Source organism: Rhineura floridana, chromosome 8 (assembly GCF_030035675.1).
Source record: "Rhineura floridana isolate rRhiFlo1 chromosome 8, rRhiFlo1.hap2, whole genome shotgun sequence".
In the NCBI taxonomy this organism is placed as follows: domain Eukaryota; kingdom Metazoa; phylum Chordata; class Lepidosauria; order Squamata; family Rhineuridae; genus Rhineura; species Rhineura floridana.
Window position 1 is genome coordinate 10,688,416 of NC_084487.1, and position 24,706 is coordinate 10,713,121.

Sequence of the window (24,706 nt, forward strand, 5' to 3'; positions counted from 1 at the left end):
ACCCTGAACAATTTAGTGTCATCAGCAAACTTGGCCACTTCACTGCTCACTCCTAATTCTAGGTCATTAATGAACAAGTTGAAAAGTACAGGTCCCAATACCGATCCTTGAGGGACTCCACTTTCTACAGCCCTCCATTGGGAGAACTGTCCATTTATTCCTATTCTCTGCTTTCTGCTTCTTAACCAATTCCTTATCCACAAGAGGACCTCTCCTCTTATTCCATGACTGCTAAGCTTCCTCAGAAGTCTTTGGTGAGGTACCTTGTCAAACGCTTTTTGAAAGTCTAAGTACACTATGTCCACTGGATCACCTCTATCTATATGCTTGTTAACACTCTCAAAGAATTCTAATAGGTTACTGAGACAGGATTTTCCCTTGCAGAAGCCATGCTGGCTCTGCTTCAGCAAGGCTTGTTCTTCTATGTGCTTAGTTAATCTAGCTTTAATAATACTTTCTACCAGTTTTCCAGGGACAGAAGTTAAGCTAACTGGCCTGTAATTTCCGGGATCCCCTCTGGATCCCTTTTTGAAGATTGGCGTTACATTTGCCACTTTCCAGTCCTCAGGCACGGAGGAGGACCCGAGGGACAAGTTACATATTTTAGTTAGCAGATCAGCAATTTCACATTTGACTTCTTTGAGAACTCTCGGGTGGATGCCATCCGGGCCCGGTGATTTGTCAGTTTATATATTGTCCATTAAGCCTAGAACTTCCTCTCTCGTTACCACTATTTGTCTCAGTTCCTCAGAATCCCTTCCTGCAAATGTTAGTTCAGGTTCAGGGATCTGCCCTATAATTTAGTTTAGGCTGCAACCCAGTAGTGGGTCCCTACCCAATATTCAAAGGCAAATTATCAGTAACCAGTTTATTGCCTTATTCTGTACAGTAGGGCCCTGCTAATACAGCGGGTTAGGGACCAGGCCCCCGCCGTAAAGCAGAAATCTCCGTAAAGCAGGGCCCCATAGACTATAATGGGCCACGTTGCGAAGAAATGATGCGAAAACATCGCAAAACGGCACAAAACGGCAAAATCGGCTTTAAAACGGGGAATTTCCCCTGCTTGAAAGCTGCCACATCAGCGGAACGCCGTAAAGCGGGGCCCTACTGTAATCACAATTCCTAATGCCTATTAGAACACATAATGAAGCATAACTCCTCTTTACATCAAAGAACAAAGCAGGATCCACAATTCTCCATGCATCTCCACTTAAATACTTTCTTGGAATAATAGTAAAGATACAATAGCATAGCAGAAACAGAGATTGTAAAATGAACCAACGGCGTATATGTAATATGCAGTGTGTGTAAGGACATACTCAATTACCGCTTGAAGCAAAGCACATGAAGTCTGTAAACATATTAATAAATCTTAGTCATCAATAATACATGTTGATTAGAAATACTAACATACGGATGCTTATCCAGTTTCATTGGTTTCAGTTGTATTTGCTCTGTCATTCCTGGAATATGAATGGTTGGATTATTATGGCAGTGAAGTCATTTTCACAACTTATATTTTCAAATTATTAATGAGAACTAGATAATCAATGAAGATTACGGCATGTTTGCAAGATCACTTGATATGAATTAGGTGCTTCTTTAAAAAGAGTTGAAGCTCAGTGTGTGACCTTGCGCAAGTAACTGCCGCTGTCTCAGAGGAAGGCAATGTTAAGTTCCCTCTGAATAACGCTTACCAAGAAAACACTGGGTGAGAGTGCTGGCTACATTTACAACCCTTTCAACATGACCCAAGAAAAAACTAAAAAAACTGTCCTTGTCCGCTGGCTGGCAGGGGAGTGGGCTGCTGAAGAATTCAGAAAACAATGGAACCGCCAAGGGTAAACAACCTATTAATGGGCAATGCATCGGCCCATTCAGTTACCCAGCCACTCTATTTGATTAACAAAAGGCGGAATCATAGCACAGTGATGGTTCCTTTGTCTATCGCACTGCCAAGGTTCCATATGGCAGGAGATGACGCTGACCTTGGTTCCTAGACCCCAGTTCCCAGTGCCTTATTAGCTTGAAAGTTCCAAAAGGTAATAAAGAAGAAAAGTTGACAGCTACAGCAACTTCAAGCCGAATTTAACATGTTGCTTAACCAAAAAATATATGTTGGGGTAACCGGTATGATATATGACTGTGATCAGGGGACTCTCCCCGTCAAGAATAACAATACATTTATGCAATCAAAATCATCTGGTTTCTGCTATTATCATAAATACATAATGATGTCATAAAATAATAAAAAAAATAAGTAACTGGGGGTGCCCACCCCAACATCTTCTCTGGGCCAGGACTAATCATATACCCCAGGAAAGGGGAGGGTGTCCTCTACAAGATTCCACTGCGTCCCGCATGCCCCTCAGCTTCTGCTAGCATGCTTTCTTGAGCGTTCTTGCTGTTCGGATCTCATTGTGGTGAATGGAGGTCAGTCAGCCACTGAGAAGACTCTTCTCAGTGGTAAACACAATCCCCTGTCAGACTTGGAGCTGTTCAGGGATCTCCTGTGCAGGCACAGACAACAGACCAGTGCCAGGTATAATGTTTCTCTTCCATGAAACCAAAAACAAAATTTATTGAAATTACCTCAGACCTGTAAAACTTACATGTAGAGAACCATAGAATGCACTCTATTTTAAGCGAATTCCAACTATGAGTTGCTGTTTACAATTACTATGGCGTAGTCACCAAATCTCAGCATGGAACAGAGGCATTTCTCCTTCAGAAAATATATGACGTAACGATGCCAAAAAAAGGCAAGTGGACCGATTTCTGAAAGGATATTATTATGTTAAAAATGTTTTACATCTGTGCATGAATACCTCATGGTCATAGCAAAAGTTGCTATTGCTTGTATCGTTTTATCAGAACAACTTACCTTTCAATGGTGACCAAGAAAAAGAAGACACAAAACATGTCTTCTACTACACAATTTCCATTTCTTTTTTTTAAAAAAAGGAGAAAGGGTGCGTGGTTGCTTGGCTATCCATGTTGAGTAGTCTTCCACAGTGCCCTGAGTACGGACTGTATGGCACTTTTTTTCGTATATTCGGACATGGCCTAGGTATTCAGATGTGGTTTCCCATTGCCTTCCTCTAAGCCTACAGCACCCGCTATTCCCAGGCGGTCTCCCATCTAAATACTAACCAGGCCTGACCCTACTTAGCTTCCGAGATCAGGTGTTTTCATAATATGGCCGTCGGCTTTGAAATAGAGTTAAGTCTATTTATTGGATATTGTTATACATCTTATTGGCATTCTTTCAGATCAGGGATGGAGAACCTGTAAACCCTTCCCAATGTTGTTGGACTTCATCTCCCATCAGCTCCTGCCAGCCTGGCCAGCGACTAAAGATGATGGAAGATGTAGCCCATTATCACCGGGAGGGCTGCAGGTTCCCCATCTCTGGTGTCAAGAATCCTGAGCTAGAGGGGCTAAGTGCTGGCCTCGCTGTAAGGCAGCTTCCAAGGCCACTTACCAAGCTTACCAAGAGGGAGGGGGATATTCAGAGAAGCTCTCCACACACATGGGCTTGCCAGGGATCATCTGGACAATGGCTGCATCTCCAGACTTCAGAGCTTTGGGGTCATCCGCCAGCTTCTTGCCAGACCTGCGATCAATCTTCTCCCTCAGCTCAGCAAACTTACTGGAGATATGGGCTGTGTGGCAATCCAGCACTGGGGTGTAGCCTGCCGAGAGCTGGCCTGGATGGTTCAAGATGATCACCTGTGTCAAGGTCAAGGAAGGAGAACAATCAGGACTTCTGGAAACACTTAATGTCCCTGTACAGGTGTCTTCCCCAAGCAGGTCTCTTCCGGGTGTTTTGAGCTACCGCTCCCATCAGCCCAAGGCAGCTGTCTGGCCTGGCAAGCCTCCCTGCCCCCACTCCCACAGGCCAATCATCTGACAGCACGACCACATCAGGTGACCAACAGGTGGGCAGTCTGCCTACCTCTCAAAGTTGGCCCATGTGGATGGGAGGAGATAAAGGTCAGGCCTACCAAACCAAAAAGTGTTCAAACCCCACTCTATGAATTTACAAGGACGTGGATCTCTACAAAAAATGTGCAGCTGAACGGTATAGAAAATGCTGTAGCTCTGCGGCAGAGCGTCTACTTTAAACAAAAGATATTTTCCTAGACAGAATTTAATTATGTAAACAAAGAAAACTTGTTCTATCGAAAAGGGTGTTTTTTTAAAAAGAAAAAAATTATAGGGGTTGCTTCATACATGAAGAAGCCCCTCCGTGTGCCAGCTTGTGTGGTGAAGTGCTTACAGCAGCCTTTCCCAACCAGTGTGCCTCCAGATGATGTTGGACTACAACTCCCATCAGCCTCAGCCAGCATTGCCAATGGTCAGGAAAGATGGGAATTGTGGTCCAACAACATCTGGAGGCACACTGGTTGGGAAAGGCTGGCTTAGAGTGTCGAAATAAGACCAGGGAGAACAGAGTGCACATCCCCATAGAACCAGCCACTCACAGTTTCTCAGCCTAGCCTGCAAGGGATAAGGGATATCAATGAAATTATTAATATTGTTATTATAGTTTATTTCTGCCACACCTTTTGGCCAAAAGACCATCAAGGCTGCTTTCAAATACATCAATACAAACAACAGAATTCACAAAAATTAGATAACAAGTAACATTATTAAAAAGCAGCAATTACAACTACCAGAGAAAATACAATATACAATAAGTAAGTGTGGAAACTTTAAAGAAAGGGTTTATTTTACAGAAAAGTTTCAATTTTTTTATTTAACAGTTACATTTATGGTTGATGTTACAAAAATATATGTGCGTTAATCAGATCCACACCATACATTTATTCTGCTATTATTTCACTTTAAACATTCTTGGATTCTGTTTCATAATCCTGAGAGATAGAGTTTGTGCATAATCACAGGATTACTGTGGAGAAGCCATGAATGTTTAAAGTTAAATATTAGTGGAATAGTGATTGCATCAGTTACTTTAGGGACTGTAAGGCTTGCGTTTTTTGGAAATACGCACTGATCTTTCAGTAGTAATAGATATTGCTTGGCCACTTTAAGATTCAGCGCTTTGTGATGCAGTGTCTTGTGTGCCCAGTTCTTTACTGTTTGTTGGGAATTGTTTCACTATTGCCTCTGACAGGCCTTTCAATCCAGAGGCTATGGTTGCCATGATTTCATTGCTTGACTGCATAGACTGCATCCTCCTCCTCCTCTCCTCCCTACACTACTCAGTGTCATTTTGAATTTTATTTAGGAACTCCTCAAACAGTGCTCTCTCATGATCTAGCTTCTCAAACAATTCTTTTTTCTCCCTCTTGCTTTCTTCTTGTACCTTCAAGGCCTCCTCTCTGGTAATGCTCCAAAAACATCTGCAGCATACCTCCCATATGGTTGCACTTTCTCTTCCTGGATCTCGTGAGATCTAGCCTCTCTTTTGGCGTTAGAGTCTCCTTTGGCCTCTCTGGTGCTGCACTCCTGTTAGGTCATTCTGTGAAGCTAGGATATATATATGTAATAAGCCAGGGATCGGGGGGGGGGGGAGAGACAGAGAGACAGAGAGAGAGTAATAGGAGGGGTTCCAGAGTGCAACTTGTGACTGTGCATGCCAGCCTGGAAAATGTGTGAAGGGAAAGGGGGGTGAAGGGAATAGAGCAGGGTTTTGTATTACACTGATTACCAGGCCAGCCTGGTATCTTTGAAAATAAATGTCAACTCCAGAAAGTGGAACCTGCCTTGTTTGTTACTCTCAAAAACATCATCACTTGAAATATCTTGAGGCTCTTCATTTTGGTTAATAATTTCCTCTTCATCACAGGCAGTAGATCTGTCTGTATCTGTGTGATGGCATATAAAAGAGAAACTGTCAAAAATCTATTTATTTAAATTATCTGTATCCCGTCCTTCAACCCTATAATATTGTACTCAGGGTGGCTTACAATAGTAGAACTGTACACAATAAAGATCACAGAAACATTGAAGTAAACCACACATTAAAAAAATACTTAAAACATGTATATCACAATGAAACAACAGAACTCAGGTATGCCAAGGTAGTCAATAACTTACAAAACTTACCCAAGATACTGAGTCACGTTGCTCGTCTCTAAATCCTGTGATACCACCATCATTTCCTCACAGGACTCCTGTGTCTCACGAATGCTGTGTTCTGTCATGGATGGCTGTCATCTGATCTCAAGACTTCGAGCAATTTGTTGTGGTGTTATGCTGGCATCGCCACCCAAGATTTCCTGAAGCTGATCATAGAATGGGCATGTCACCCGCTGACATCCAGACAATGAATTGCGGGCAGCTGCCTTTTTAAAGTCAAGCCTCATACATTTGGTTTTTGATCTGCAGTCAACAGCAGATCTATTATGGTCCCTTTTCTTCATTTATTTTGAAATGTCTGCAAACATATCTATATTTCTGTGACTGCTCTTTAATTGGAGCTGGATTTTTTCTTCACCCCATAGGTTTAGGAGGTCTAGTATCTCGTCCCGTCACCATGCAACCCCTCTCCCTTTACCATCTGACATAGTTGTAAGGACAGGAGAAATGCTGCCGCTATCTGCGCCTGTGCTGGAATACTGTCACATTTTCGTCAGGCCGCCCCAAAAAAGCCCGCACGACTGAAGGGCGGGAATGCACTGCATGCTGGGATGCCTGTCACATGAGCAGCAGCAGCTAGCGCAAAACTCCCGCAATCTTCCGAGTTCCCAGCCTTGCTAACGGATTATTTCTGGTATCATTTATCGCAGAAATTAGTGCTACACTTGCACTAGATTCCACCAGAATTCCAGAACTACCCGTTATGTCATGTGAAAGTTCAAATATAATGTGCAAATTACCAGGTAAGAAATCGTCAGAACAACAGAATAAAGTGCAGTGTGAAAGCAGCCTATGAGAACTTCCGAAGAAAAAAGGCCAAACGGCTTCTTCTTTTTCTCTCTCCCGTTTTTCACTTTAACTTGTGAATTCTCCGTGGGGGGGTTGTGTGTCACCAAGAAAACTTTCAGGGTTGCAGAGCAAGCAATTCTGAATCCAACAGTATAAGACTTGTAAGTTTTTGTTTTGAATTATACAAAGTACCAGAAAGGTGTGTGTGTGTGGGTATTTTCATTTAACATGGTAGAACGTGAAAAATCCCTACTGGCTATAGTATACAGCCACTCTCGTGGCTGTATAATATAGTGTTATAATAATAATATGCACAGGTTTAAGATGGGAGATACCTGGCTTTGCAATAGTACATCAGAAAAGGTTCTCAGCACTTAAGTTGATTATAAGCTGAACGTTTGTCAGCAGTGTGTGATACAGCAACAGAAAAGGCTTATATGATTTTAGGCTGCATTAAATAGAACCATCGTTTACAAGTCATGAGAAGTAATACTACTTGAAGGTATTGAAGGACCATCCCTTCTCATATGAAACTGCCCATCCTTTAAGACTGCCTGTTACAGCCCTCTTGTGTGTGCCACTGCCTTCTGAAGCATAGCTGGTGGCAATCTCTGCCCCAAAATGTTAGGTTACTTTCCTCCCTATTTGTGCTCTATGGGTGTTTGAAGGCATTTTTAAAAAAACAGATATTTGATTCTGCTGTTGCTTAATTTAACTTGATTTTTGTTCCCTTTGGATTTGTGCCATTTTTTGTTTTTGTTAATGCTTTTAGCCGGTTATTTTTGGTAATTGCAGTAAAAATGGATATGTTTTGTTTTTATTTTTGTGTTTGTTAATACGTTATTAAACTGCTTTGAGCAATTCCTTTTTTGGAGGTGAAAAGCAGGATACAAGTTTTCTCCCTAAATATTTATTTATTTATTAAATTTATTAGTCACCCATCTGGATGGCAATCCAGCCACTCTGGGCGACGTACAAAATTAAAACATATAGTTACATTAAAATCTCAACCAATAATAAAACCTAACCCTTTCCCAAGGACACTGAGGTAACAGGCCTATGTGTTTCACAGAAACGAGGAAGAGCAGTTGTGAACTCACTAATGGAAGGGGATCACTCCCTAGTATAGGCCCAAAGCTGGAACAGACAACACTCCAAAAGGTAGTAAGAACTCTATCCCTTTATTGAATGCACTGGAAAAGGTTGCATCGTGGTTTCTTTCTGAAGGGACAGATAAAATATAAATAAAATAATAATAATAAATAAATAAAATCATCCCATTTTATTTTGTGCTAGTCAGACTTTATCTGGTGTACTGTGGTCCAGTTCTGGGATTTGCATGTTAATAAGGAAGTAGACTGGTTCAGAGGAGAGCAACAAAGATTATCAGAGGCAGGGCTGTGGAGTTGGTACGTCAAACCTTCGACTCTGACTCCTTCATAAATGGCAAATGTATAGCCCTCACTTCTTTTTCCAGCCCTTACTTTTTGTTTTCTCTAGTAACGGAAGGGGATCAAATGCAGAAGTAGGGAACTAGGTATTTTTTTCTCTATAGAAAAAAACGCCACAGATCAGAAGCATCTCCCACCTTTTTTCTTGTAAGAATCTGTTTACCAACATATTTTTAAACTCATTTTGTTAAGGCTGCTTACCTAGTGCAAACGTCAGTTAACTAAACTTAAGATTTAAAACTTTCTGTACACACACAGGAAAGCACTATTAAATCCAAAGGGGACTGAGCAACACTGAAAAGGCAATTGCACCTCAGTGCATCGTGTAGGTATAGGATTATTGTTGTTGTTATGTGCCTTCAAGTTACGACTTATGGCGACCCTATGAATCAGCGACCTCCAAGAGCATCTGTCATGAACCACCCTGTTCAGATCTTGTAAGTTCAGGTCTGTGGCTTCCTTTATGGAATCAATCCATCTCTTGTTTGGCCTTCCTCTTTTTCTACTCCCTGCTGTTTTTCCCAGCATTATTGTCTTTTCTAGTGAATCATGTCTTCTCATGATGTGTCCAAAGTATGATAACCTCAGTTTCATCATTTTACCTTCTAGTGATAGTTGTGGTTTAATTTGTTCTAACACCCAATTATTTGTCTTTTTCACAGTCCATGGTATGCGCAAAGCTCTCCTCCAGCACCACATTTCAAATGAGTTGATTTTTCTCTTATCCGCTTCTTTCACTGTCCAACTTTCACATCCATACATAGAGATCGGGAATACCATGGTCTGAATAATCCTGACTTTGGTGCTCAGTGATACATCTTTGAGGATCGGTGTGAAAGGCAGTCATCCCAAGTCAGGCCCTTAGTCCTTCACGCCAACCTAATTTTTTCCAGTCGTTCGCTACCTGCGTTCGCTTATAGGAAAAGAGAAGCAGACTTGATTGCCACCTTCGAATGATCCAATCGTGCATTGGATCCGGTGAAGGCGGGTTGTTTACTTGGAGGTGCCGGAAGTGGAGCATCTGCGAGACTGCTGAGCGCAAGCCGGCCTTGCCTGCTGCTGCCTCCCTGATGGGGAGGAGTCTTCTACCCTCCCCCTGCGTTGCCCGCCAGGGGCGGTTGCTGCGGGCAGGTGGGCGGAGGGCAGGAGGCGGCGGCGATGGTTTCTCGTCAGCTGTGCAGGGCTAGGACCGGCCTGGCGGGTGCTTGAAACGCCGACAGGTCCCGGCGGAACCGAGGCGGCGCTGAGGGACGCCCTCCTCGCTTCCCGCTACTGCGGCACGCGGCACCATGCCGTGCACCTGCAGGAACTGGCGGCGCTGGATCCGGCCGCTGGTGGCCACGGTGTACGTCGTGGGGCTCCTGGTGGCCGTTCCGCTCTGCGTGTGGGAGTTGCAGAAACTGGAGGTGAGGGCGGGCGGAAGGGAAGGGGCGGTGGCCGTGGCCGTCTCTTCTTTTCACCTGGCGAGAAGAGCTGAGCGCCGCCGCAGAGATGAGTTGACAAGGAGACAGTGAGCGGCAGCCCTGGGCGCCTCCGCCTACGGACAGCGGCAGTGGCGGGGAAGGAAGAAACAAAAGCATCCCCTCTGCCTTCATGTCTCCCGGGCGGCTTTGTCTGTGTGAAGGCTGGCTGGCAGGGGACATCGTGCCTTGTTTACATCCTAACGTCGGCCCGGGTTACTTCCTTGAGTGCGCGGTACTTGAATGCACGAGGTGGACATTCTCTTCCCTCAACTTTTTAGGGTTAGGCGGACACGAGGAAGAAACACGTACGTGATATGATATGCGGCGTGCTCTTCTTCTTCGCTCTAGTCTGGTTGTTCGTCGCCTTGACTGATGATGAATCATCCCCAGTCATCTTTCCAAGATAAGGCCAGGGCATGCCATTGTGGGCATATCTGAGCTTGTTTGGCAAGCATTCTTTTCCGTTTGTTACAGAAAAGAAAAGAACACCTGCTAGAAAGGGTGTACCCTAGGGTCATGTTGGGCTGCAAAACAAAAAAAGTGTAAATGAATAAATGCTAGCTTGCTTGATCCCAGGTAACCTAAATGTAATGCTTACTACATAGGGAGTGAGTAAGAGGAGCCTCAGGAATACAGATCTCTACGTAACCCTCCTCATCTGGAGCTGTCAGGAGGCAGCACCATGTAGTGAGACAGCAGGAACATCAGAGGAGAGGACTAGAATGCCTGCAGGTAGAGGGAGATTTCTATTATTTGTATGAGGTAAAGATCACATGCAACATAGGTAGGTTTTTGTTAGGGGGTTAGGGGAAAGGGTAAGGGTGATGTCATCTAGAAAGATGTTGGACTTGTGTTTTTAGTAAATCAAGCTACCCTTGGGCAGCTAACACCAAGCTTGGATTATACACCTAGCCCCACCCAACAGGGCTTATGATAAGAACAGATCCCATACATGAGCTGGGGAATTTGCAAAACAGAACTCTTAAAAATGACAACAGCAAAAAACAAACAAACTCCCATACACGGAGAACAATTTGTTCCTTGGTGCACAGGGAAGTTGGGGGCATTAGAAGGGTTAACTTTCCACTGATCTGGGAACAAGGTATGTATACGCTACCTTCTCCTGCCTGCCTTCTCCAGAATCTCTCACATGGGACTCTCGACACATGGCCAGTACAGCAGGGAAGGGTTTCATCCAGCTGCTTGGGAATAGGCATAGAGATAGTGTTTTGCCAGCTATGGATTTTATTTGGTTTGGTGACTTATGTCACTAAATGATGGGTGCTTTTTGCATACAAAAAAAGTGTTGAATCAGTGCATCACAACATCTCCAATCGACCTGTGAGCTATGGCAATCCCTGCATTCTTGGTTGCTAGTCCAGGTGGAACAACAACTGAGTAATCGCCATCAGTGCTAATACCCACCTCCCAGCACCTATTCCATAACACATTCTCTCTTATCACTACCATCACTAAAGGAAGAAACTACCAGGCAACACCTTATATTCCAGTGCAAGGCTTGAAGTTTTCAAGTTTTAATTCACCATTTAGTGAACTACTGCAGAAAATTTTGTGCCTTGAAATAACTTAGCTTCCTCAAAAGGTGGAACTACAATAATAAATATTTTATTATTTATTTATTTGATTTACATCCTGCCCTTTCTCCCAGTAGGAGCCCAGGGCAAATATTCATTTCATTTATTTAATTTGTTAGACGCTCATCTGGCTGACTTCCCAGCCACTCTGAGCGACGTACAGTACAGCATATATGACATCAAAATATCAGAAACATCAAAAAACTATAACAGTATAACAATAAACAATATAATTAAACAATGTCATAGAACAAAGTTCAGAATACAGTATCAGGGCGCCTCGCTTGTGTCAATCCCAAGGGTGCACCTTCAGATAAAGAGTTCACGGTGTGAGTCTTCCTGCACCTAGCATCAGAGCAACGTAAGTGGTACTCCGTTCACGAGGCCAAAAATGTTCATGGTGTTGTTTTCTGTTCCAAATAAGCTTTTACTGAGACAGAAACGTAGAAGTGGCTAAAGGGGTGTCTGTACCCTCTTCTTGAGGCTGCTTCACGACACAAGGAAAAATGGCTCCCCATATTTAAATGTTTACAGTAACATTTAAGAAGATGCATACATAAAAACACACTGGAAATGTGCTCCGTAGTACATTGTGGTCAAGTAGGTATACTTGCGTTTCCCCTTAAAGCGTTACTGACAAGATGTGGCCAATATGTGGGAAAGACATGGCCTGACTCTTCTTGGCTGTTAGGAGTATGTGTACTACTAAGTTGGATCTTAGGATAGTAGTGACAGCACCTCTGTCTCCCTCTCAGTATTGGTGATGTGCTACCAGTTGCACTTTTAAATGTTCCTGGCTTGGATAGAAAGGAAGTTATTTCATCTATTGTAGCTAATCATGGTCTTGTCTTTGCTTAAATTTTGTGTCTAATCATGGTTCAGTTGCAATAAAACTAATTAAAGTTTATAACACATGTTCTGTTCTTGGAAGCGAAGACCCATTAAGTATAGTAGGGCTAGTTCAGAGGGAGTGGGATGTGGATTGTGATATATAGATTGCTTTATTGGTTTTGCTGTCATTGTTTCAAATTTCGTACTGTAATTTCTTGTGCCTCTGTTTTCCTTTTCGTGTGTGTGTTCTTCAAGGTTGGAATCCATACCAAGGCGTGGTTTATTGCTGGAATCTTTTTATTGATGACAATACCAATATCTCTTTGGGGAATATTACAACATTTAGTTCATTATACTCAACCTGAATTACAGAAACCAATAATAAGGTAACCTATCATATGCGCAGCTGTTGGTTATTCCCTATAGCAATACAAGCATTTGATTAATTGCAAATGTGTTTTGTTGTAACAGGATTCTATGGATGGTACCAATTTACAGTCTAGACAGTGTAAGTTAATTTTAATTTTTTTGTCAGATTATTGTGTTCTCACTCTAGAAAGCAGTTGAATAATCTCATTAACTTCTTGTATTTTTCACATAATACAATCTTTTTGAAGAATTTTAATGGGTTTTGGGGTGATGTCATTTCCATTCAGCTTGTCTGGAAGAAGCTGAGGAGATGTGAATGAGGTGCTTGTAAATGTGTTGCTTTTATTGGCTTATGTCCAGTACATCATACTGTGCATTGACAGATTAAACTCCATTGAATTCAGTATGATTAGATACAACCCACTGAACATTAATTTATTGGAAAATAATATGTATTACAGCTAAAAATTGACAAGTACCTAATGTGAACTGTAAGGCCTATAGATAGAGAGCATGGTGTTTCTCTATTGTGTACAGTCCTAGAAAGCTGTTGTCTTTGTATAACTAGCAACAGGACACAGAATAATGGGCTCAAGTTGCAGGAAGCCAGATTTCAACTGGACATCAGGAAAAACTTCCTAACTGTTAGAGCCATACGACAGTGGAACCAATTACCAAGAGAGGTAGTGGGCTCTCTGACACTGGGGGCATTCAAGAGGCAGCTGGACAGCCATCTGTCAGGAATGCTTTGATTTGGATTCCTGCATTGTGCAGGGGGTTGGATTTGATGGCCTTATAGGCCCCTTCCAACTCGACTATTCTATGATTCTATGAAATCTAAAGGACATTTGAGGAAGTAAGTCCCATTTTGCGCAATGGGATTTACTTTACACAAACTATGCTTGGGACTGAGCTGTAAGGGTGAGGTTTCTTAATTCTTAAATGTTTAAATGTAATACTGCGTTCTGTAAACTGTTTAATGAATTTGTATACCAGTGAACAATAAAATTATATAAAGCTATATAATAAAATGGAATCTCAGTATAAACTGACTCTGCGTGTTAGTGTGTGTGTGTCTAACTTAAAAGTCTTTTCTTCTTTGACAGTGGATAGCATTGAAATATCCCAACATCGCAATATATGTAGATACCTGTAGAGAATGCTATGAAGCATATGTCATCTATAACTTCATGGTATTTCTTTCAAATTACCTGACCAATCGGTATCCAAATCTGGTGTTAATCATAGAAGCCAAAGATCAGCAAAGACATCTACCACCACTGTGTTGCTGTCCGCCTTGGGCTATGGGAGAGTGAGTGCATCATACACTTCTTTTTCCCCCAAAGCTTATGTTCATGTATTATAATGGATATTGCGTCTTTGATTAGTATATTTTTTTCTCCTTTTAAGTGGTTATGGAACTAGATTTCGCTGATATTCCAAAGAGAGTTCCTGAATAATGTGATTCCAAAATAACTTGGGGAAATAGTCTTTCCTGAAAACAGGATTCCTCAGTGAATGAAAATGATTAGTTTTCCCAGTACCAGTTTGTAGCAACTGGAAACTGTGCAGTGTAGCTCCATTGGCTTTGCTGTAACAGAATGAGGGTTGCTGTAGGGCAGTATAGCAGTTAAATTTCAGGGGGTGACTGCTCACTTAGCTTCTTCCCCCCTCCCCATTGTAGCAAAATTCTGCAAGGGTGGCTGCTGTCTAGTGCTTCATAATACAGCAGGATGGAGAAGGGAATATATCCTTGTAGTGTCAGCATATGGCAGCCTCTCCTGGGAAAGAATGGGAATAACAGAATTTCCTTCACCATATAACCTTGTTGGTGCCAGTTGCTTCTTTCCCAGCAAGCTGGCTTTCCAATGATGATTCTAATCTGGATTCTTTGATTAGAAGGGCACAGCAGGATATGAAGAAATTAGACAGAATCTTGGCTAGATATAGCTACGATTAAGATGAAAATTTTTCCAAAGTTTCTATTATTGTTTTAACTCTCTCAATTAAAGATGTGCAGCTGAAATTCAGTAAAATGCAATCTACTTGTAATTTGGAACTGTCAATTCTAGGAGTAAATGTGTACCATGCAGCTGTGTCCTTCAAAGTTGAGATGTCTGTAACAGATTTTGAGAAATAGTACCATGCAGCTCATTGGATATCTCTGTGCCATTGGTTAGAACCTAAAAGTATGATATTTGTTGGGTCTTTGAGCAGGACTGTGTAGCTATGTTATTATCTCGATAGATCTGGTTGCAAAAGCAGAATAGGGCTAACTGACGTCCAACTTAGATACACATATGGGGTTTTAGCACCAGTAATGCCACCTCTAAAAGTCTTCTATAATAAAGATCTTGACATGACTAAAAGTGATCATAGATTTAAAAAATAAAATTTGTTTTTCCGATTGTTAACTGACATTAAGCCAGGGTTCTGTAGCTCATACGTAACAGAGAACCCTAGCTGATTGCAAGCCAGCATCCATGTTGAAAATGTGACAGGAAGAGGGGAGTGGTGAAGACCAGTGTACAGCTATGGTGCTTTGTACATGGCTTCATAAACTATAACTTAGGAAGCCTTGGGTGATCGTTCAAACATAGCCAAACATCACTGAAAATTGTTGGAGTTATGTGTAGAATGAATCCTAATTCTACATCTATAAAACTATATCCGTGCCAAATATACCTATGCCAGTTGTAGGGGATACTGCTGAGATGGAAAGCTACATGTGCCAACTTTTTCACATATGGTATAGCTGTAGAAGGGTGAAAATATATTGGATAACATTTTAAATAATTATGAGACATATTTCTTTTATTTGTACCCCACTCTTTAGCCAAAAAGGCTTCCAGAGTGGGTTACATGAAACAATACATGACAGTCCCTGCCTGCGGACCTACAGTAAAATATATGACACACAAAGGGAAAGAGGCAGGGAGGGAAGAGGAAAAAAGCAAATTCAGGTGCCAATTCTTAGAGATCGATGATAGCAGTTCCCAAGATGATTCTTTTTCTTATCTCATCCCCTCAGAGTAAGGCGGTGCTTCAGAAACCCCTATGAAGACATGTGGGGGAGGGATCACCATTATGTATGCAATAATAATTAAACTCATCAGTTGTTGTCGTTAGGCTATAAAATTGCTGCAAGAAGAAAACATGAGGTATTAGTTGGCAACTTCTTACTGACAGCTAAGGTACTGGTAAATTGTTAGAGGAACAGCTTTCTTCCTGGTTTGGACAAAAGGCTGAGAAATGTGGCACATGTTACTTTAAGACTACATTTGTGGGATGTGAAAATACCCTTGAGATCGTGATGATGATGATACTCGATTTGGACTGCCCTCTTAACAACTGAAATGGGGTTAAGCCTGAAGAAAATGTCCAGCAATAAGTATTAACTATAACTTAATAATATTTTAGATGTATATGGGCTGAAAAATGCTAGTATGTGAATGTTGGGTTAAAAAATTAATATATTACATGTGGTTTCAACCGTATTCTGATCTACAGGAAGTTTGTCATGTGAAATGACAGTTCTGACTCCTAATATTTACAATAAAGGTAGAATAAGTTGCTGTTCTGAATGTACTAAACTTGCTCTGGGCCTCTTTTGTAGGGTGTTGTTGTTCAGGTGCAAACTTGGTGTTCTGCAGTATACGGTTGTCAGACCATTCACCACTGTCATTGCTTTGTAAGTATGAAGGAATAGTTTTGCTTCAAAGCACGACTTATAGATGTTTCATTTTGCTCTTCTTTTCACTCTTCCACACCTTTTTGCTGTGGTAGTTGTGCAGTGACTCTGTTCTCACTCTTCAAACCTTAAAGACCTATTGCACATGCAGACAGTCAACTATGAAATTCTTCCTAAAGCGGAACCTTAAATTCATCTAGAAGATGGTGTATCCCAATGCTTTACTACGCATAATTTGTGTAAAAATGTTAATGCTCAAAGTGACTTTTTTCTAATACAGTAATTTACAGTGCCTTGCAAAAGTAATCAGACCCTTAACCAGTGCTCTGAATTACAAATGGTACATTGTAATTTCATTCTGTATGATATTTTATTTTGAAACACTGAAACTCAAAATCAATTATTGTAAGGTGACATTGGTTTTGTGTTGGGAAAAGTTTGAAAGACATAAAAAACTGAAATATTCAATCCCCACACATTAATATTTAGTAGAGCCACCTTTCATAGCAATAACAGCTTTAAGTCTTTGGGGGTAGGTAAGTACCGGCTTTGCACACAGTGTTGGAGGGATTTTGGCCCATTCATCTTGGCAGATTCACTCCAGGTTGTTCACATTGGTTGGACTTTGCTTGTGGACTGCAATTTTCAAATTGTGCCAGTGATACTCAGTAAGATTGAGATCAGGACTTTGACTGGGCCACTATAGGACATTCACCTTTTTGTTCTTGAGCCACTCCAGTGTTGCATTGGCCTTGCACTTGGAATCATTGTCCTGCTGAAAAATGAATTTCCTCCCAAGCTTCAGTTTTTTAGTAGATTGAAGCAGGTTCTGTTGCAGTATTTCCCTGTATTTTGCTCCATCCATTCTTCCATTTTAACAAGATGCCCACTCCCTGCTGATGAGAAGCATCCCCACAGCATGATGCTGCACCACCATACTTCACTGTAAGGATGGTGTATCTTGAGGCATGGGCAGTGTTAGGCTTGTGCCACACATAGCACTCAGTTTTGGCCAAAAAGCTCTATTTGGATTCATCTGACCACAAAACCTTTTCCCACATTGTAGCTGAGGCACTCTCATGCTTTCTGGCAAACTCCAGATGTGCTTTCAGATGGTACTTTTTGAGTAATGGCTTCTTTCTTGCCACCCTCCCATACAGGCCAGTGTTATGCAGAGCTCTTGATATGGTTGACTGGTGCACCATTACTCCACTCCCAGCCACTGAACTCTGTATCTCCTTCAAAGTGATTGTTGGCCTCTCTGTGGCTTCTCTCACAAGTCTCCTTGTTTTGGTGCGAGTTTTGAGGGACTGCCTTTTCTTGGCAGTGCCTGGATGGTGTGATGCAGCTTCCACTTCCTGATTATTGATCCAACTATGCTCACTGGGGTATCCAAACACTTGGATATTATCTATGCATTTGTATTACATTATCTCTCACTTCTGTAGAATGCTCTTTGGTCTTCATTTTCCTTCAGATCCACAGCCTGACCAATGATCCTTCAACAGTGGGGGTTTTATCCTGACAATGTGACAGCAACTTCCGTGGTTCACAGGTGGAGGCCATTGGTAAGGCAACTGTGTCCTCAATAGGGCAACTTCTTTCATCTGTGTAAACTGGGAGCTTTCACAGCACAGAGGTTGAATATTTATGCAAGCAACATGTTTCAGTTTTTTATGCTTCTTACAAACATTTCCCAACATAAAACCAATGTCACCTTACAATAATTGATTTTGAGTTTCAGTGTTTCAAAATAAAATACTATACAGAATGAAATAACAATATACCATTTGTAATTCAGTAATATGAGAGCATTGGTCAGGGGTCTGATTACTTCTGCTAGGCACTGTGTATAAATCAAGTTTTAATTGTTTGCATATCATTTCCTGCTTATCCTCCAAATCTGCCAAGGTTTTTTCTTCACTTTACCACTCATGGTGTCTTTGGAGGAAACACTACTAGCCTGGTTTCAGATGACATAATAATCCAGACTAGGGTTGCCAGGCTCAGGGCCTGAGACTGATCCTGTATCTTTAGGAGAAGAGAAAGTCAGCCAAGCGCAGGTGTTCCTGCAACCCTGTAATGGGAAAAACCACAAGGTGGAATTCTCCCTTCCCCTGCACAACTTTTAAAGATACAGAAGACCTCTTGGTTGCCAGGCCCAGCCTCCAAGAGGTCTTCTGTATCTTTAAAAGTGTGCAGGAGGAAAGGAGAATTCCACCTTGTGGTTTTTCCCATTACAGTGTTGCAAGAACACCTGCTCTTGGCTGACTTTCTCTTCTCCTAAAGATACAGTCTCAGGCCCTGAACCTGGCAACCCTAATCCAGACTGACTTGTTTGATCTGCAATGCAGCAGCAATAGGGGAGGAGCATTGTGGGAACTTCTGAGTAGTGTGCATTAGCACCTTGTTCACATTAAAGCACAGTTAATTTTAAATGATGTGACATGTGAACTGGGCCCTTGAATTCAAGAATCACTTCAGTACACAGGATTGAGTTTTCTAAGTAATGGTTTTTTATTAAATTCTTTCAGAATTTGTGAATTGGTTGGTGTATATGATGAAGGAAACTTTAGCTTCAAAAATGCTTGGACCTACTTGGTGTTTTTCAACAATATATCCCAGCTTGTGAGTAACAAGATTTTTTATTTTTCTGTCTGTCCTTGGGGTGATATTGTGTTATCTGTATGCATTAAAGATCTTAACTATTATGGTATGTAGGCAAAAAAATATTTTCAATTATATGCTGTTACCTCTTAATATATAGAAAAATAAGATTTTTATTGAAGATTAGGTGAGAACTAACCTTCAACTTTGGTCTTACACACACTTCCTTTGTATTTTATTGTGAATTCTACTGTACATATTGTACATGTATTTACAAGAAGCTGCCTTGAATACTATGGGAAGTATTCAAGGCTAGTCCAACTCAAAGTAGACTCATTGTAGTTAATGGATATCTCAGATTCATTAATTTCAATGAACTCAATGGGTAGGATGTAGTTGAATACAACCCTCTGAAAGGTGGTATATTATTTTCTTACATTTGTATCCCAACTTTTTCCCATGGTGGTATACATGTGATTCCTAGGTGGTCATTCATCCATGCACTGATCAGACCCTGGCTTGCTTAGCTTCAGCAAAGTAGTGGCTTCTTTCTCTTTAAGAGGAAGCTGCATAGAAATATGGTTGAGAGTATAAGAAGCTACATTGTTAGACCTTTGATCCATCATGCTGAGCATTGCATATACTGATGGAACGTCTGTTGCTATCCTATCTGGATTTTTTCTGTGACCTTCTCCTTGCAACACATGTGCCACTCTGTCACCCCCTCTCTTTAGTTGCTTTTAAATGTTTGGAACATGAATTGAACTGGCTTGCTATGTTTTATTTATGCTATGATAAAATCTAGAAATAAAAAAAGAATCTAAACGTTCTGTGTGGTTCTTCCCCCCCCCCCCAAGTGATTAAACATGCTTGTCCCTCTATTTTAGTTTGCCATGTACTGCCTTGTGTTGTTTTATAAAGTACTGCGGGAAGAACTAAACCCAATCAAGCCTGTGGGAAAATTTCTGTGTGTGAAGATGGTGATTTTTGTTTCTTTTTGGTAAGTGAAGTGTGTTGTAAGCTTTTTTTAATGTAAAACCTGTGACACACATCTAAATGCATTTGGACGCTTAATAACGTGTTTGTCAGAAACCAAGTATTAATATAATTCTTGTTTGCTTTTATTTAAACTGCGTAACAGCACAATCCTGTGCGTGTTTACTTGGAAGTAGTGCATTGGATTGCAGCATAAATATATAAAATATTGTACAATGATTAAAAGACCAATCCTCCTCTGTGCTTAAAGTTGCCCTGTTTTTTTAAGTTGTAGTTTTTAAAAAAGCTTTCATGTGACTTCCAAATAACTAAGAGTACAGTCAGGCAAACTTTTAGCACGTTTGTATCTAATTTATTCCAAAGGTTTAGTGTGTACTTTCCCATCAAAATGTATGGGACTTAAAAAATTCTGACATTTTTTTCTGGATCGTTCTGCTCTAGAAGAGTGATAATGACTGGGAACACACCAGAAAATTCTAGCTTCATAGGTGAGCAGATTTCCAGTTTATGCTGAAACTATTTTCCACAATGACAGATCATCTGTCTCTTTCTGAAGACACCTCTTAGCCTAGCACTACTGTTTACTTACAGGTTCCTTTCTCCTGGGTGATGCACATTCACTCTTCCTATGTGAACATGACCACATGGCTTGTAAATTCCTATTTATTTTTTAGCACTTTATTGATCTGCTTTGGGATCTCAATATCTTTCACATCTTATTTGTCTTTTTCTGACCTTACAACATAAGCTCACTAGAACTTTGTAATAGCCTGTCTCTGTCTGGACTGTTTAGTTTTGGTGTGGTGATATCCCAATCTCTTCTGATGTCAATTTTTGTATAGGCAAGCTGCGTTTATTGCATTGTTGGTGAAAGTCGGTGTTATCTCTGAAACACACACATGGGAATGGAAAAGTGTTGAAGCGGTGGCGACTGGTCTACAGGTAAGCAGGAATTGCTGTTGTAAACATAAGCCTCCTTGCTCTCCAAATCCTTCAGAATAGATAAGAATGGGCTGATTGGTCTTTGGAGTGAAAGTATTATGGATGCATGTAGGCACTTGTTTCATGCGGAGTAAGCAGTAGTTACCAGGTGCCTAGCCTACCAGCTCCAATGATCAAGCTGTCCTACAATACATAGCTGTAAATACGCAGGTAAATTTACGGTCTTACCAGTTTAAACTGGCTTTCCAATGGTGTGACTGGTGCATTATTACTGGTAAGTTATGCTGCTAGCATTGGCGCATTTCTGTGGCATACATGGCTGCAGTCATTTAAGTATTAGTTTCTGATTTTTGTTTTCTTCTTTCAGTAAGTGGGAGAAGATAGCAATATTTAATCATCAATTAAATAGTTAGTTGGTTGATAAAAACTTCCAAGTCTTAGTTTTAACCCAACCATGATAGTACACACCAGCTTAAACAGTGGGACTGTCAGCCAGCCCTAACTCATCAAGGTTCTTGATGCTATTGTTCCATAAGAAGTAACTTGTGATTAATTGGCCTTTAGGAATGAAGGAGTTCCTGTGAGGAATACCCTACTTGGCTGCAGTTGTGAGGTTAAGAGTGAATCTGTCTTCCCTTGTTTCAGGATTTTATTATCTGTGTGGAGATGTTCTTTGCCGCAATTGCTCATCACTACAGTTTTTCCTACAAGCCTTATGTGCAGGAAGCTGAAGAAGGATCATGCTTTGATTCTTTTCTTGCAATGTGGGATATTTCTGATATCAGGGCAGATGTATCGGAACAAGTTCGCAATGTTGGTGAGTGGGAAATATAAAAAATGCACCCCTAGCAAATAACTTACGTAAATATTTAGGTTCTTTCTGCAGATGCCACATGGGCAGCATTGTAATGTTTTTCTATTAACTGCAGTGTCTATGAAAATAATTTTAAAACTTCTTGCTTTTAGGAAGGACAGTTTTTGGGCAGCCAAGGAAAATGTTTTTTGGTGAAGATTATGAACATAATGAACATACGAGCTTGCTGTCATCGTCCACCCAAGATCCAATTTCTGCTGCCTCTTCCATACCATCATCTCCTGTGGGTCACTATCAAGGGTTTGGACATACCATGACTCCAACAACGCCTACTGAGCCAACATCTGATGGCTTGTTTAAATCTGCAGAACAGAGTGAGAATCCCCCTATTCCAACAGAGAAGCCTCTAGATGAAAGTTAGACACCTCTTTCTTCAGATGGTTTGGGATTTGCCTAGACAATACTTGCTACATTTGTGTGTGTTTTTGCCCTTGGAAGCCCTATTTTCTCCAGAAGAATGTCAGTTCTGCCAAGCAGCACATAAAACAAACAAGATGGATGGAATTTAATTTTAAATAGTAAATCTCTGAACTATCATTGAAAGAGTGTATGCTGAGATGAAACATGAATACAGAAATATAGTTTGTTTTAGTGCTATAATATAGTATTAAATCAACTGTTTGAGTAACTAAAAATACTTCAAGGAACATTTGATATATATACCTAAAGATACTGATCCAACATAATGAAATTATGACAAGTTGAGTAGCAAATGCTGTTTGGAGTAGAGCTTGGAAAAGTTACTTTTTTGAACTACAACTCTCATCATCCCAATCCAGTGGCCATGCTGGTTGTGGCTGATGGGAGTTGTAGTTCATAAAAGTACTTTGGAGACGATAGACGGTGTCAGATTCTGACTCCCATCTCAAATTGTCCCATTCTAGAATACTGTCTCATCAGCATGCCAGAAACTTTACAGTGCTGTTACAGACCTTAGTTGGGGTAGTAAATGAAATTATTCTCACAATAATATTGGCATGTATGTGCTGCACAGTCCAGTTAAGCAGAAGTACTTCGATTTAAGCATTGTATGCCGTATTGGCTCTAAGTGTATCTTCACCTTATGCATTGGAGCTTGCTGTAGAGTGGAAGTTTAAAAGCATTCTAATCAGGATTCTAAAATGGAATAACACTTTTCTTACTGAAAAACTGATTGGTATTCTTGTATTTTTACTAGTTTCAAAAACCTCATAGAATATTTCCCAATGGTTCACCAAATAATCTGTGCTCTTACGGTGTGGGTACTCTTTTAATGCCTCTTATTCTTGAATTCATAGTATACTTGCCTTCCAAAAATGTGTCCAGAATCAAGTAATCTTTGTAATACTAATATAGAATGTAACAATTTGTTGTTTTAAGGACTTTATTGCATCTGATTAACAAAACTGACTTTTCTGACCCATGATCACATTTGTATCTGCATTGCATGCTTGCTGTCTTACCGTCATATAAAAAGCTGCAGCAAGGTTTACATTTAAGTGGCACTATCAGAAAGAACTCAGACTACTTTTAGCACTCAGATGCCCTTTACAGGACTTGAGTGTTTAACTGCTACATGGATGCTACAGTGAAGTCATCCTATAAGTGCTTTTGCAGTACTAGTGTGTTATGTAAATACTTGGCCTTATTCATTAGGCTGCATATTCTATGGCTAAATTTGGTGTGTCCTTGAAGTGGTTAAGGGAGCAAATCATATTTATTCATTGCCTTTATTGTATATAAACAAATAAAGTTTTATTTAAACTCTTACATTGTATTTCTGTAATGCTGAGATTCAAAAATAATCTTCTAAAGCTGTTCTTCATAGTAAATCTTTATTATACAATGGGTAACTGATTCCATTGGGGTCACATCCTCCATGCTGGGATCCCCCAAATCAAGAGAAGGCCAAAAGGTAGTGCTCCCCAGTGGTTTAGTAACCCAGGGGTAAGTAGCGGGGGGAAAGGAAAGGATTCTTCACAAAAACATATAAACTCCAGGAAGAGAGGGAAAGGACTATGGATTATGGAGGTACACGGTCTTCTGGCAATAAGAATTCTCATAGGCTTCCCAGTCTTGTTTTTCAACCAGGTATTTGCACCCCAGGATTTGTTTCCATCCATGCCATCTGGGAATGCTATCTGCAAGCCTTACTTAGACATCAGCATAACATTGAGCATGGCCCAAAGATGGTGGGGAAATCCCTTGTGGTGACCCTTCTTAGGGTCTCACCAAGTTGGTTATTTTTACTTTGTTTACCAGCTCTACATTGCAAAGGCAGCCCTAGAGAGGGGAACATTCAAACCAAACCAACTTGCCCTTTTTGCTCAGCTGTTTTGATAGTAGGTGGGCGCTGTTGTCATTACAAGAGATGCCACTCAAGGCCAGCCCCCCTTCAATGCTTCTAGCACAAGGAGAAAAGGGGTTCATGCTGGTTAAGATAACCTGGCTATAACAGTAATAACATCTGCTTGATAATGATACTTCACATGAACAACTACTGCATCTCCCTGCCTGCTCCTAAGATTAAAAACAACAGCAACTATTTGGTAATTTAGAGAGAGATTGCATATGCATCATACATCTAAGGCACATGAATTCCCCCAAAGAATCCTGGGGACTGTAGTTTGTTAAAGCTGCTGAGAATTGTAGCCCTGTGAGGTGCAAACTACAGTTTCCAGGATTCTTTGGGGGAAGTCGTGCTTTAATAGGATGCTGTATACACAGCCTGAGATGTTGAAATGGACAGAGTAGCAGAACTGCTGAAAATGGAGCCCCACCTACCCCTTTCAAAAGATTCAGAAGTGATGTATGTAGGCAAGGGAGTTTTGAGTGTAACATTTTCCTTTGCAATTGGCTCTAGAAAGTATTTTGGCATCTATCAGTTTGTTTTTCCATAGCTTCCTCTATCAAAGTCTTTTTTTTAAAAGTTTACAAGTACTTTGAATGTTGCATAGGTGCAACTACTACAATAACAACTGGAGTGCTTTTTCATGCAGATGGTGCTCCTG

At 40.9% G+C, this 24,706-nt stretch overlaps 2 protein-coding genes across 5 annotated transcripts; one reads left to right on the forward strand and one right to left on the reverse strand.

Annotated features, from left to right (window-relative positions):
- Positions 1-1,184: 1,184 nt before the first annotated feature.
- Positions 1,185-6,475, reverse strand: LOC133363279 (elongation factor 1-alpha 2-like). The gene is made up of 4 exons (XM_061582679.1): positions 6,076-6,475; positions 5,733-5,834; positions 3,494-3,732; positions 1,185-1,463 (listed from the first exon to the last, which is right to left on the reverse strand). The coding sequence occupies exons 2-4, from the start codon at positions 5,808-5,810 to the stop codon at positions 1,421-1,423; spliced, it is 360 nt and encodes a 119-aa protein (XP_061438663.1). The 5' UTR covers positions 5,811-5,834; positions 6,076-6,475; the 3' UTR covers positions 1,185-1,420.
- Positions 6,476-9,354: 2,879 nt separating this feature from the next.
- On the forward strand, positions 9,355-23,465 carry LOC133390184 (transmembrane protein 184C). 4 transcript variants are annotated; one of them, XM_061638228.1, is made up of 10 exons: positions 9,355-9,754; positions 12,493-12,623; positions 12,709-12,745; positions 13,713-13,918; positions 16,223-16,297; positions 18,832-18,925; positions 19,792-19,904; positions 20,743-20,842; positions 21,488-21,659; positions 21,809-23,465. In XM_061638228.1, exons 1-10 carry the CDS (start codon positions 9,638-9,640, stop codon positions 22,075-22,077), a joined length of 1,314 nt encoding a protein of 437 aa, XP_061494212.1. In that variant the 5' UTR covers positions 9,355-9,637; the 3' UTR covers positions 22,078-23,465. The 4 variants fall into 4 exon arrangements, with proteins under 4 accessions (XP_061494212.1, XP_061494215.1, XP_061494214.1 ...); XM_061638231.1 differs by lacking the exon at positions 9,355-9,754 and adding an exon at positions 9,777-10,116; XM_061638230.1 differs by lacking the exon at positions 9,355-9,754 and adding an exon at positions 10,191-10,573.
- The last annotated feature ends 1,241 nt before the right edge of the window (positions 23,466-24,706 follow it).